At 39.1% G+C, this 14,502-nt stretch overlaps 1 protein-coding gene across 1 annotated transcript in view; it reads left to right on the top strand.

The window, feature by feature from the left end:
• Window positions 1–676: 676 nt before the first annotated feature.
• LOC145788471 (uncharacterized) overlaps window positions 677–14,502 on the top strand; it is a 259,392-nt gene continuing 245,566 nt past the window's right edge. Inside the window, exons 1-5 of the mRNA XM_082600235.1 lie at window positions 677–736; window positions 1,478–1,565; window positions 1,750–1,914; window positions 8,105–8,248; window positions 8,545–8,823. Coding sequence (XP_082456361.1) covers window positions 677–736; window positions 1,478–1,565; window positions 1,750–1,914; window positions 8,105–8,248; window positions 8,545–8,823 — 736 coding nt within the window. The remainder of the gene's footprint in view (window positions 737–1,477; window positions 1,566–1,749; window positions 1,915–8,104; window positions 8,249–8,544; window positions 8,824–14,502) is intronic.

The raw sequence follows: 14,502 nt of genomic DNA, 5'->3' as shown, positions 1-14,502 counted from the left end.
TTCCGTCAAACATCTTAATCTGATCTTATCGTTGAACTCATCTTGGAGTACTTCCGGTGAGACGAGAAATCCATCGCCCTGCTGCCAGCAATTTTGTCAATTTTCCCAGTTGGCTACTTTAGATCCGCCCTGTTCCGCATGGCTGCCTGTCTTTATGCAGGTTTTAGCTGAGACGGTCTTGCTACGCAGGCAGATGTTGAAGTCCCCCTCAGGATGTCCTTCGCCTGGGTTGTGAGGACTAGTAACAGACGAGAGGCTTTGTATTGCGCATCAGTCAGTGAAAAGTCTTACCTCTCCATAACCCTGTGAGCCCTAAACAACCAAACAAGTTAATTAAAACGTGCGAATAAACGTGAATATACATGTGAATATTGATATACTGCAATCCGCTCTAGTACTGTAGCTCATTAATGCTCTTCTGCATGATTATTCTTTATATACACAGTAAAAGCAATTATTTTAAGTATATAATTTCTCAAGTTCGTGGAAATACTTACTTTCGTCCCGATTAATTTGTCCACTTACAGAATAGTCTGCAAGTGATAACGGTATACTAATCCCTCATTCATAGTTTGTATTGCACCGGACGTGGCACTTGTTGCAGGACCACAGTAGCCTACATTTATGTCTCGTCCGTACAAAATAACAATGCTTTTATCAACATTTCGAACAACATATGAAACTATCATCCGTTGCTTTACTTTGCTTCTCGCACTTCGATAACTGGTGTGTGCTGGTAAAGCGTAGTTTCAACCGATCTGCAATATAGTCAGGTTCATTATGTAATTTCGTTCAAAATTTTTGGAGATTAGGAAACCTATACATTTTTGGAAAGCTTAGACCATAAGGAATCCGAAAAACGTTGATTACATTTGCAGAGATGTCCCCATATCCCAATTGAATTTTCAAAATGGCCGCCGCAAAATATATATTTTGATATATCTTGGCTCCTAATAAACTTAGAAACTTTATCAAACATGCTAATTCTATGTTTTAAAGGTCATCCTAGGAAAATCAACGTTTTTCGGATTCCTCATGATCTAAGCTTTCCGAAAATGTATAGGTTTCCTAATCTCCAAAAATTTTGACCGAAACTCTTTTTTTTGACATAGTGAACCTGACTAATACAACAAACTGCGGACCTCTGCACTAGACAGTCCGCTCTATGTCAAATTAACTCATGACAGGCCCGTCATAGTTGCTTTCCATTCTTAGCAAAACTTTGTAAAAAATTGATTTATGTTGAAGCAGTCGAAACTTAGAACTATTGCACTAGAAATTTATTATCTTCTTTTCTTTCTAACTTAATTTTACTAATTTTTTGAAGAAACTTTATTTCTGTAGCCACGCAAGGTAAAATGTTATTTTATCATATTATAATATCAATTAAATCACAAGTAAAAACTTTTATGTAATTTGCAGTTTCTGTGGTTATCAAATCGATTTGACGTTGCTAAATATGTTTTTGTATTTCTAGGTTGAGTTTGAAATTGATAGCACAGGATCTGGCTCAGATATTTTAGTGCGTGTCAGTGGAAAGTTACAAAACGGCACCATACATCAGTGTGAGTCACTATCACGTTAGGAAGGCAAGATTTTATAAGTTTTCCAAACAGAGTGCTCATATTTTAAACTTCACTAACTCTATAATTAGATCTAAATTATCATAAAGATCATAACGTTTTGTACAGTATAAAGGCACAAACAATTCAGACACTAACACAATTAAGCATATAATTTTGTTTTCAGTCTCAAGTGTCATTGAAGGTGTTGAGCTTTCTGTCGTTAATGGAACATATACAGCGGTATTTCCCAGTGGTTCTACTATGAAAGTGTCGGCTAGTAATTTCTTATTGTCTTTTGTTTTCGATGGAGACGAAGATACTTTGCTGAACAAAAGCAGAGGAATGATCGGTAAAAACTGACTTTTTAAAATATTTTATTGCGCTTATTTCGTTTTAAATCCATATCTATGTTTATTAAGTCGAATGCATGGTGTAGCCATGGTGTGGCTTTGTACAGTATAGCAATACACAGCAGGCTTTCTATTCATTTCAACAGAATAACTTTAGTGTTTATTACTTTCATTATTCTCCTGTTCCGGAATAGCAAATAACTTGCTGTTTTGAATTTCTTCTTTGCTTTTGAAATGTGAAATCGTGACAATTTGGAAGTTGGCCTGCCTACAAAATTAATATAGTCATCTTAATCTGGTTAAACTTGCAAGTTCACAGAGTTTCGGCGATCGAGTGATTTTTTCAAAGCTCGACATCTTGTTAATTTGTTGTTTTCTTCCACGACCAAGAGCCGAATAATCAGGAAACTTGCTGAAACATCCAAAATACGTTTGCCAGGATGACAAAGTGAACAGTTTGTGATATAGTTAAACAAAGCAGTCATTGCCATATATGACATTTCTGTTCTGAAATAATTATATTTCTCATCATACACTGTTACTTGATTTATTTATGAAATTGTGATAAATAACGTACGCTAAAGTTTTGTAGGCTATATTTAAGCTGAGAAATAAATAAATCTAAACTTTTGAAAACTTTCCCAGAGGAACTTTTCATGTAAAGCTTTGTTCGTGCAAACCACTCACAGACCGAACAAAGTATGATGGTTGTGTCGTCACTAAACGTTGATAGGAATGCTTTGTTAAAACAGGGTTTCTCAAACTGCTGGTCGCGTAACGAACTTCAGAGGTCGCAAAGAATATACCAATTTTACATAAAGTACTGCATATTATGCTATGGTCCTATACTATTCAGATATTTAATTCAAAACGCAGTTGTTAAAAGTTAAAACTGTTGCAACTGTTCAAAACAGTATTCTTAACTGAGCTGTAGATTCTACTTAAATAGGCCTAGCTCTAGTAGTGGGACTTCGTCAATTGACGGCCGGATGAACGTGTCCGTATCACAGCTGGATGCGTAACTTTTAGCTTTGTCACTTTAATTTATGACGTCATGACTTAAGGACTGCATGCTAGTACAGTAGCTAAACATTGAAAAAAAATCGAATCAATGGGTATCAGTTAAAAAATCGAACGATAATGATAATTTTAACGATTATTTTATGGAAGTAGGGCTACTTTGAAACGGCTGTGTTGATATAATAATAATGATAACACCGGTCAACCATTTTTTACTAAATTTTTTAATTAAGTTAGAGATACAAGTAAACTTTTGTAGATGAATTTTTGCGTTGATTCCGAATCTGCGTTTGCTTTTTCTCCAGTTCATTAAGTTTTCAAAACATTTGTACTTTAAAATGCCGATAATCTAAAGATCTCCGCAAATGCTCCATTTGTATTCACTGTACCTACTGAACCGCACTGAGGAGGATATTAATATTTTTTCAAGATTCCTATACATGCACACTGCACAGAGTGTGCTACAGGAACAGATGGTTTTTATATTTCCATTGTGGAGAAGAACAGGTTTAAGGCTTCTTTAAGATGATTCCAAAAAGAGGATTAGTTTAACCCTGGATTACTTTAACCTCAAGTCAAGCTTTTATTGATCAAGCTTTAAAAACAAAAAATGTAAATATCTCAAAAACGTGAGTTGCTCGAAATTAACGTGAAGATATTTTTGCAATCTGCGTAACAAATACGTTTAGGGACACATAAAAACCATCTCTGATTAAAATTTGCTGTTGACCAGTGTAATGCTTGTTTTTATACAGCGCTGTCCATCGCAGAATGCGCTGCTTCTCAGAGCTTTAGAAAGCAGACAGTGTCAATGCAGCCGTAAAGAGGCGCAACTGAGTACATTATTACCGTGATTCGTTCTATTAAGTGCCAAGCAGGAACAAGAATCAGTACCACTTCCAAAAAGTTTTTAGTATGACCCGACAGGATATCGAACCCATGCCTACCGATTCAGAGAATGGAGCATTCACCTGGGTTTCATGCAAAAGTGCGATATGCGAGTAATACACATACTTTTGCACATTTTAGATTATAATTCATTGAAAGTCCTTAATCGCTAAAAAAATATTTTCTCATTGAAATGTTATTGTGCAAGATACTGTGAAATTATTAACTTTGTTAAGAGTCGTGCACTGAGACAGAAATACAACTGCAATGTAAAATGGTGAAACAAGTATCAAAATTCAAATATTTCGGTTCGAAAGTTTATGAGAATGGAACGAATGACAGAGAGGTGACAAAGAGTTGCCAGGCAGTATGGGGAGCGTCGAAGAAAATAACAGAAGCCATGTGTGACAGAACGGTGCCAAAAAAGGTGAAGGAGAACTTCATAAAACAATGGTAAGACCAGTAATGTTGTATGGGATGCAGGTGATAGCCCTGGCAAAACCACAGGAAGGGAAAATGCAAGTGGCAGAAATGAAAATGTTGCGATGGGTCTAGGCTAGGGTTGACAAAGCAGTATAAAGGAAGAAATGAAATTATCAGAGAACGAAGGCAAGTCGGAGAGCCGGAAGACAAACTAAAAGAGACACGCCTTGAATGGTTGAGTTACGTCGCAAGAGACGATGTTGGAAGAAGAATAAGACAATAGGAAGTTGGTAAATAAAGCGATGAAGGTCGAAAAGAAAATGGAGAGGTTGTGTGACTGAAGACATGGAAATAGTGAGAGTGAAGGAGGAGGGTGCTGCTGACAGAGTGATATAGAGAACTGCAATCTGCACCGGTGACCCTACTTAAAGTAGGAATAAAGTCAGAAAAAGAAGAAGAGTCGTGCATTCAATACCGAATTTTTACAAACTTATGTGGTAAACTGGAATCGGAGTTGAACACTGCAATTACCGGAGCGGTCATTTTGACCTTTTTTGATTTTTAACCACTTATATTTTTGCTTAGGTAGCAGTTAGAGTATTAAAAATTCCTGACTTTTGTAAGCCTTGGTCAACGTTTAGCATGTAAAATTTTATTACATTACAATATGTACAGTGGGCGGGGGGATGGAAAGTGATTTACCTTAAATTACCGACAACGGTCATTTTGGCAGTAAAGCAAATTCTCATTTTTCCATGATTAAAATTGCCTTAACAGTAGTTTTTTGTTGTGCTATTGCTTCAAAAAAAAAAAACATGCAACAGTTACTACATTAGCTGATACCAGTCAGTTACTATCTGGTTCATAAATTAAAGTCATTTTCAAAATGTCGAGACTATTATTGGCCGGTTTCAGCCTGGCTACCGGCTCCTCCTTCCACAATTGGACCCGCACATTGGCGGCGACTTCATCTTGACCCAGTGGGACAACTGAAGCAAGGAAAGGTTTTCTTGACTTTAATCGCCTGCATGCTGGAGTTAGGTCGTTTAGTGGGTATCTCAAATCCATGTTCTTACAGGATCTTCTTTTCTGCTGGTCACGCTTCTTTTAATCTTGGGAGGAGAAATTCCAGAAAGAATGTGCAGCGACGCGATGGTGGTTGGTTTGAGACAGTCTATACAGTATATAATCAAACGGCAGCTTTGGTTCAATATAGGATCGATTTTCTTACCATGTGCTGAGCGTTCCCAAACTGGGCAAGCATATTCTTCAGCCGAATAGCATAAGAATAAAGCAGTTGACCGCACTGTAATCGGAAGGGCACCACAATCACAGTTTCCTAGTTTTTGTAAGATACTGTTTCGAGAAGCCATCTTAGCTATTACTTTTTTGATATGTGACTTGTATGTGAGGGACCAATTTAGATTGACACCGAAGTATGTAAGATTGGTACAGTGTGCCAGTTTAGCTTATGGTGTGTAGCACTTCGGTGAGTTTCCTGTAGACAAACAGAGTACAGAGGACATTGCATAGACAGACAGCGGACATTGTATTGGTGTTTTTTTGCAGAGTTCAGTAAGGATGGTTGACTTTGATGAAGAAATCTTTGTTTCAATGTTAACCGAGATCACCGTTAGAGCAAGCCCTGAAAAAGGCTGGCTAGGGGCTAGGGTAGGCAAGGTTGTCGTGTGACCTAGTGAAGACATTGGTTTCACTTTTAGTGCTTGTTAGCTATGTTCGAAGTTACTTGTAGGGAAGGCCACGAAGGGGAGACTGTCTTCATCTTCCCCACTGCATATGTTGATGATCTGGAACAAACTGATTCTGTATTATGTCAGCTCTGGCAGTGACAGCAATGATACAAGTTGTGCAGCACAAGCCCAAGGTGGTGGATTTACTCCAAACACAGTGAAAATTAGATTGCTAGATTGCTAAGGACGGCGGAACATAATGGAAATAACATCCAATTTTCGTCAAAATCGAGGGCTAGGCTGCAAGCTCAGAACGTACTGCAGACTACAATAGTCTACATCCCAAGGTATAGCTTTAGGCTTTATATTATAATAGAGCGCACCAAACTTACATCTATTCCAATTTTATGCATTACTAACTATACTACAAAAGTTAAAAGAAATTTATAGCATAAGATAAATCTAAGTTATAAGCATTTCCTTCTTTATTGGACAAACGGTCATATTGACCAATGACCACTCTCGGTAATTATAGGTAGGTCGGCAACGAGGTAACTTTACTGTTAAAGCCCTTAGCTGTTACTGCCGAAAACCATTACACATAACCATAGAATTAACAAGAAAGAAATTTTAACTTCTCATTTTTGAAACACACACTTTTTTCCTTCCAGCTCATACTTCTCTTCTTTGTTAATTGTGTAATGGTTTACCTATTCGAAACGCACACTATTTTTTCTTACAGCTAATGCTTCTCTTCCTTCCTTGTTAATTCTATGATCTTCTTCTTCTTCGTCGTATGAGCTGTTCTTCTGCACTATATGTTTGGGCATGATGTCATCAGCCAATCGACAGTCTCGTCATCCAGGGCCTTCAGTCCAAGCGTTCCATGTGGTGGTTGATGGATTGGGCAGTCATGGACGACATGATCTACTGTCTGGTCTGTGGCGCCACACTCGCATCCCGGTGAGGGAGCCAGGCCCCATCTGCACATGTCTGAACGAAAGCGACCGACGCCGGTTCGTAGGCGGTTAAGCCGGACCCACGCAAGTCTTGCGAGGGACATTCCCGGAGGGTGGGGATCGACGTGGGTAGGAAATCACGGAGTTAGGAGTTGTTGTTTTGCCACTCCATGTTCCATGTGTAGTTCGTCCAGTGTGCCGCACTTATTCCAAGATCTTCAACGTTGTTCAGAAGCTGTTGTGCGGCGGGCACAAATGGGCGTCTTGATTTCAGTCGCTGCTGTCCTCCAGGTAGGCGCTGAAGTGTACTGTGGAGGAGGTGGTCGGGGTCCAGTGCGCGACGAGCAAGGGAAATTATGGCTCCTTTACGGTAAAGCTCAGCAGGTTGAATGCCTGCAAGGATGGGAAGGAAGTCCGTTGGAGTGGGACGCAAGCATCCAGTCACAGTGCGTAGTGCGTCATTGAAGGCGGTGTCAATGTGGCGGGTGTGAGAGCTGCGGCACCACACTGGTGCGCAGTACTCAGCGGTAGAATGGACGAGGGCCAAGGTAGCTGTGCGAAGGGTTTTCGCATCAGCTCCCCAGCCGGAACCCGCCAGCCGCCTCAAAAGTGCAACTGAAGAGTCATCCACTGAAGAGTTTTTGGCTAACAATGATGTGGAATCAAACGTTATTAAGCCTCTGATTATATCGACCATTTGTCAAATCTGTTGAAACGGTTTCAGAAGTATTTTTTCCAGAATTAAACAATGCCCAATTAGATTGGATCCAAAACCCATTTGCAATACAAAAACAAAGTACCAAGCACCTCTGTCCTAAATGTCCGGGTCTTGTTGATCTATGTCCTAACTCTAAGTTGTGAATTGCATTTTCTGGATAAAGCTTCACATTTTTTAGCTTAACGTTATAGCGGAATATGCATAATTGTCGCACATATCAGTAACCGTACTTCTGCCGTTTGTCTCCTCGTATCTATGCAAGTCAGCGTTTTCAAAGTTAGCGGCAATCAAAACAAAATACCGTTTTAGCCTAAGCACCATTGAGACCGTCTTGAGACCAGCATTGACAAACATCTAGCCATGGCTAGACTTACTTTGTAGCAGAAAGCAGTCGCACCTATCACACTGAATAAATGTTTGCTTTTTTGTTTTGTTTCATTATGTCAGATATTGTTTTTAAACGACTTTACTTATGTTCTTTTCAATGCAGGTCAATGGAACGGTATCACAGGGGACGACTTTCAACTTCGAAATGGAACTACAATTGATTTCGAAAACATAAAAACCACCGGACATCTGGAAATTTTGAATGGCACTTTGTCTGATAAAAACCTTTACGAGTTTGGCTTATCATGTGCGTTGTTATTATTGCTTTTACGTACTTTACAATCTTTATAGCATTAAGAACGAAGTAGTTTTTGTTGAATATTTACAAAATTTGATTTTTTGCTACACAAGTTTTGAAACCCATCAAGAAAATTAGTTTCTGAAACTTCTCAATTTTTTAACAGGCAGATTGGTAGCGTTTCTTTTGCAATCACGCTTGGTGTTGCGTTCTTGAGCACACATAAAACCGTTGTAAGGTTCGGTAAAATAAAAAAAATCAATTTTGGTATAGGCCTATCCGATTTAATTTTAATATTTTGGCAGGGCAAGTTCAAGAGAACGAAAGTTTGTTTAGTTATGGTGGAGAAAATGACACATTTGCTACCAACAACCCACTGAACCCGCCCGATCCTCCATTCTTAGAGGATCTTGTCACAAAAAATAAAAACACATCCGATTTCGAAAACAAAGTCGGAAATTGTACGATTAACGGTGTACTATCATCAACTTGTTTATACGACTTTTTAGTCACTAATAGACAAGACATTGCTACTGATACATTGAAAATAGAAGAAGAGGAAGAAGTTATTGAAAATATAAACTGTAAGAACTGCTTTTTTATTGGCCATAACATAAACTGTTTTATTACTTATTTATGTGTTTTATATCTCAATATTACTGTAGAACAACAGAAGGTGCAGTGGTGTAGCCTGATTTATTTGATTGGGTGCTCTCCAAATTCACCAATATTTAACTTGGTATGAAAGTTTAGGCTTAATAGGCAAATTTTAGTCTTTAAATTTTGAAATTTTACCCATCATTTAATTATTAGATTAATAATACCCAGCCATAATCACCTTTCTAATTCAGCCTATTTACAAGCTCATGTGATATGCACAGCAGTGAAAAGTGTGATAACAGACAAAAATGAACACATGTGCACAATTCAGCCAAAGAATCTTGATATCCTTGAATTCGGCAACCGTTCCTGTCACAAAGAAAGTCACAAAGATGAGGTCTGTCAGGAGTCACTCACCATCAAATTTGTCTGTTACAGGCATTTGTGGAGCTTTACACTCACATATTAATTTCAATCGATTTTATCCGGTAACTATTTTAGCTGATCTAGCTCAAGTTAAGGTGGTCACTTACTTTAGGTTGTCCGTCAGGGGACACTCATCACTAAATTTGTCTGTCACATACATTTTTGTGAAGCACACACACTTCAAAAATAGATACTCAGCTCAATTCCACAACGCGGATCATATATGGAACACTCAAAGCTACACCAATATGATGGCTTCCTACCATAAGTAACATAATCCAACCTCAAATCAGAAGAAAAAAATCAACTGCAAAGACAATTAAAAGAGTAAATTTTTTTCCAAAAAACGCATCCATGCGCAAAATAACAGAATAAGCCTCAAAAACCAATCGAAAAAAATCATGAAAACCTATCTATTAAAATTACCAACTACAACATTTCTAACCGCATGATGAATGGAACCTATAGGCCTATTGGCACGCATACTTGCCAGAGAAGAGACGTCATCAACCATCACCCCACAACGGCTTTTCCAGAATTTCACACAGACAAGAATGGGTAACAGCTAACAGGATCATCAGAAAACACGCTCGCACTGCCCAAACACTACATGAATGGGGCATTTTCAGCAGCCCTGGATACCCACACAACAAATCCAGCATCCAGGATGTAGATCACCTAATCTTGCCCAGCCACCAAAATGAAGAGCAGATATGGAGTAGTGCACGCATGTGGTAACATTTTTAAACTATGATTGAAGCGCCAAAGACACTGTCTATGAGATGTGCACGCCAAACGACTCTACTACTTACTGAATTGTTGTCACATTTTGTCCTGAAGTAACTTTTGACCCATTGTTCCAGACGGTTGTTCGCCTGGTCAAACGTCATGTAGAAACCGTTCGGGTCTACTGAATATTACGTCATGGAAATTCCTAAAACATGAGCCAAAATTGCACCATCGTCCGTAAGACTCGTGTCAAACCTGTTTAAACCTGTTTCAGTTGAAACCTGTTTGGACATGAAATTGCGTCACACGAACTGCTCTCGTGCCTTTGAGTTATCACAAATTTTTCTGATTCATTCTCGAAGTTGTTTGTTGGAAGTCGGTCGCACATTTAACTGGTTTATTTGGTGCTTGCTAGCTGGACAAATTCTCCGTCTTTTATCCAAGTAATCTGTATCGTAGTGACAGTTTTTAAAGGTGCAAGGCGTTGCATTTCGATTTCGATAGCCGCGGGCTAATTTTACAGGAATACACTTTAAGAATAGACGTTGCAAGGAGTGTTTCCTTTCGGTCACTATATGCAGACAAACGGATTCGGGAACTTTATGTTACAATTTTCCCACGAAGAGATTATGGTTTACCGCTGTGACCACCCATATCCTCCTGAATCCGAGTTTTTTGTTCATTTCTTCAAGATAGCTGTAGATAGGTGTAATTTGAAAGGAATGAATGTTTTTTTGATTCTTCAGATATCACCCACAGTGGGTGTGATTGGCCCCTAAACCAACTATAAAAAATATTTTAGTAGTGCAGAAATTCATAAAAATACCTTTATCCTTAAAACTAGCAAATCTGCACGTCGCAAAAGAGTAAACTTCTATTCCACTGATTTTAAAAGTTACTTCTGCTGGCAACTAAAAAATCAAAAAGGAGGAAAACTGATGTGACCGAAATGCCAAAATGATGTCATAAAAGCGTTTGTAAATATTTGCTTCGACCTGGACCCCTTACCCTCTCTGACACTTCATAATTCAGAAAAAATTTGAGCAAATGTTATGAAAACTTTTATTCGAATGCACTTTTTTTTAATTACTACAAGTTTAAAATGATTGGGAGAATGTGCCGCCCTCCCTGGTTTCCCTTAGACTCTACGCTACTGAAAAGGTGTATAACCTGAAAAACAATTTTGTTTCTTTCCTTGCCTAATAAAGCGTACTACTATTTGTGTCCAACAGTGTTCTTTTTTGGGTGCGCAATAGGTGGTGCTTAAACGTAGACAATAATTTTAATTGGTTGACATTGTACGGGCGCACTTAATATAAAAACATTTTTGTAAGATATTTTTGTTTTAAACAGCAATTAAGGTATTCTCAATGCAAACGAACTTTCACGTGACTGAGTGCCATAGCCGTAGGAGTATAAAACATTTTAGGGGTGCAAACAAAATTTGCCCAAATTTTGTCTTTACAAGTATACTTTTGAAAACGCAATAATTTTCCAAAATAACTGGGCATTCATTTTTTTCCGAATTAGCGACGTTTTGTTCCTAGCAGGGATGCGAATACCTCACCCCTGCACCACTATCTCCCACAGCTATGCTGAGTGCAATCGATATAATAGCACGAAAATAATACAAAACTTAGCGGTTATCAAATGTTCGAGAATAACGGTACGATGAATATTTTTTTTACGTGTTAGGCTACAATACTCTGACCTTCTGATTTTCAACAAGTGCAGTTTTAGTTACTGTCGTATAAAGTAGACTCAAGATTAACCTAACATAAGGCTTTATTCACTTAAAACGAAACATCTGAAAACATAAAGTATAATACAATAAGATACTCTTACGTATAGTTTACACCAAACCACAACCATCTTCACAGCTGACAACACTAACTGAAAGAGCGTCTACAACAAAAGAGAGAGAAACTAAATTAGGACGTTTGCTTTTAGCAGAAGTCGTGAACAGCAAACGGCAAGGAAAGGAGTTGATGCTCAAGGCAGAAACTGTAACAAGAGTTGTTCCTCTCATCACATTCATCCTCCCTAAAATATTACCATAAACACTTGCAACCAGGTTTATGCACAAACAGTTCAAACGTATGGAACACATTCATAACGATCTACAGGTTTTCTTATACGCGTGGATCTCCTTAAGGTAGTTGGAGGAGTCGGAGAGGAATCAACAGGAGAAGGTACATTAGATTCACATGAAACGTCAAGATCACGATCAGTATTATCACAATTATCAGGAACATCACGTGAAATTTCAGTAGGAACATCAATGTCATGTCTCTGCAATGAGTCCGCCGACTGTGACAGTTCTGCGTCCATCGAAACATTCTGCTCACATGAAGACTGCCCTATCGGTGCAATATCTCTGAGCGATACTGTTGTTTCCCTCCCTGTAGGGAATCGAATGCGGGCATAGTTTGGAGTGGCATGAACAAGCTCCACTTCCTCAACAAGTGGATCGTATTTAGTAGAGCGACTATGAGACTTCAAATACACATTGCCAGGTGTACTCAACCACGTAGGCACGGAAACACCAAAGGATGAGCGACGTTTAAATGAAAATAGCCGTTCGTGGGGTGTTTCATTTGTAGCAGTACACAACAGTGACCGAATTGAATGCAAAGCATCAGACAATACAAGTTCCCACTGCGATATGTCAAGTTTACGTGATGTCAAAGCAAGTTTTACTGCAGACCATATGATCCCATTATACCGCTCACACTGACCATTACCAGGAGCATTGTATACAGATGTGCGGCTACACGCAATTCCTCTGCTATGCAAGTAAGTGATGAGTTCACGCGAGAGGAATGCAGAGCCCCTATCGGAATGAACATAGGCAGGCATTCCAAACATAAAGAACAATTTGTTCAAACAAGAAATTACAGATTGTGCATCCGTACTGCGACAAGGAAACGCAAATGGAAAGCGTGAAAATTCATCAACAATATTGTCAGTACAAATCGATTTTTAGTTGAGGATGGCAAGGGACCCTTAAAATCTAAACTTATACGTTCGAACGGTTGTGTAGCTTTTATAATTTGCGCTGGAGGAGGCTTGTAAAATTTGGGTTTTACTTCGGCACGTATACTACAACTTTGTACAACGTTACGAACTTCATCGAGAGAATATGGTAAATTTTTCGCCCGAACAAAATGGTACCAACGAGTACCGCCAGGGTGGCATAATGAATCGTGAAGTTTATACAAGGCGTTGCTATGCGTAGTGGCGCGATAAACCCGAGAAAGTGCATCGGGGGCAGCGTTACAGTGTCCATCACGGTATGCTATGTCAAAATCATATTCGCCAAGACTCATGCGCCAACGCAAAATTTTATCATTCTTGATTTTACCATAGTTCTTTGAGTTGTACATGAATGTTACTGACCTTTGATCCGTAATTATGGCAAAATGTCTACCTGCCAGGAAATGCGACCATTTCCGTACAGCCTCCACAATGGCTATGGCCTCCTTTTCAACACTGGACTGATGACGTTCATTCTTATTGAGCATTCTTGAGAAGAAGGCCACAGGGCGACCTTGGTTTAGGGTTGCTGAGATAGCATTGTCTGAGGCATCAGTTTCTAGCACAAAAAGAAGCTGCTCATCAATAACTCCAAGTGCAGCTGCTGTAAGCTTCGGCGTTTCCTTGGAACCCCTCTTCATTTGATAAACTTTAGCGAAATGCCCCTTCTTTTGGCAGTTAAAACAAATGCAATCTTTCGCTGGACAGTTTGCCCGAGAGTGCCGTTTAGCACCACAAAAGAAACACATCTCTAGCTTCATGGCAGCACACTCACTTTTATAAGGCGTCCTTGCGGTAGAAACGTTTTCAGCAAGAGGGCAAGCGATAACATCCTGAGCATCCGGTGTATGGTACGACTCGGCATTTAACCGGGCATCGTTAAGTGCTCGAGCTTTGTCGAATGCTTGCTGAAGTTGCAGCACATTGTCTTCCAGCAGTCTCTGACGAATATACGCAGAGTTAATTCCAGCAATAAAAGCATCTCGAACGGCTGTTTCTTTGTTTTCCTTAAGACTAACGGCTTTAAAATTGCAGTCGGTACTAAGTTTCTGCAGCCTTTGAAAAAAATCTTCGAGAGGATCACCCAGCTTTTGCCGACATGTATTAAGCTTGTGCCTAGCGAAGACCTCGTTTACCGGCTTCAGATACATCCCTTCAAGACGTGCCAGGACATCGTCGTAGGTTGTGGCTTCACTGATGAGCAAGTACACGGAAGTATTTAGAAGGTTGATCAGAACGGCCAGTTTGTTATCGTCGGTAGCGTCGTCGATTCTCCTGACGTAGTTTTGAAAGGTAAGTTTCCAGTGTTCCCACTTTCTAGCAGCTTCAGGTGCATTTGGATCAACATCAAATTCTTTTGGCCTCAAATGCTTATTCATGTTATTAAGTGAATAAATTGTCGTATAAAGTAGACTCAAGATTAACCTAACACAGGGCTTTATTCACTTAAAACGAAACATCTGAAAACTTAA

Source organism: Aplidium turbinatum, chromosome 2 (genome assembly GCF_918807975.1).
Source record: "Aplidium turbinatum chromosome 2, kaAplTurb1.1, whole genome shotgun sequence".
Taxonomy (NCBI): Eukaryota; Metazoa; Chordata; class Ascidiacea; order Aplousobranchia; family Polyclinidae; genus Aplidium; species Aplidium turbinatum.
The sequence above is the reverse complement of the archived record's forward strand: the minus strand, read 5'-3'. Positions and strand labels throughout refer to the sequence as shown.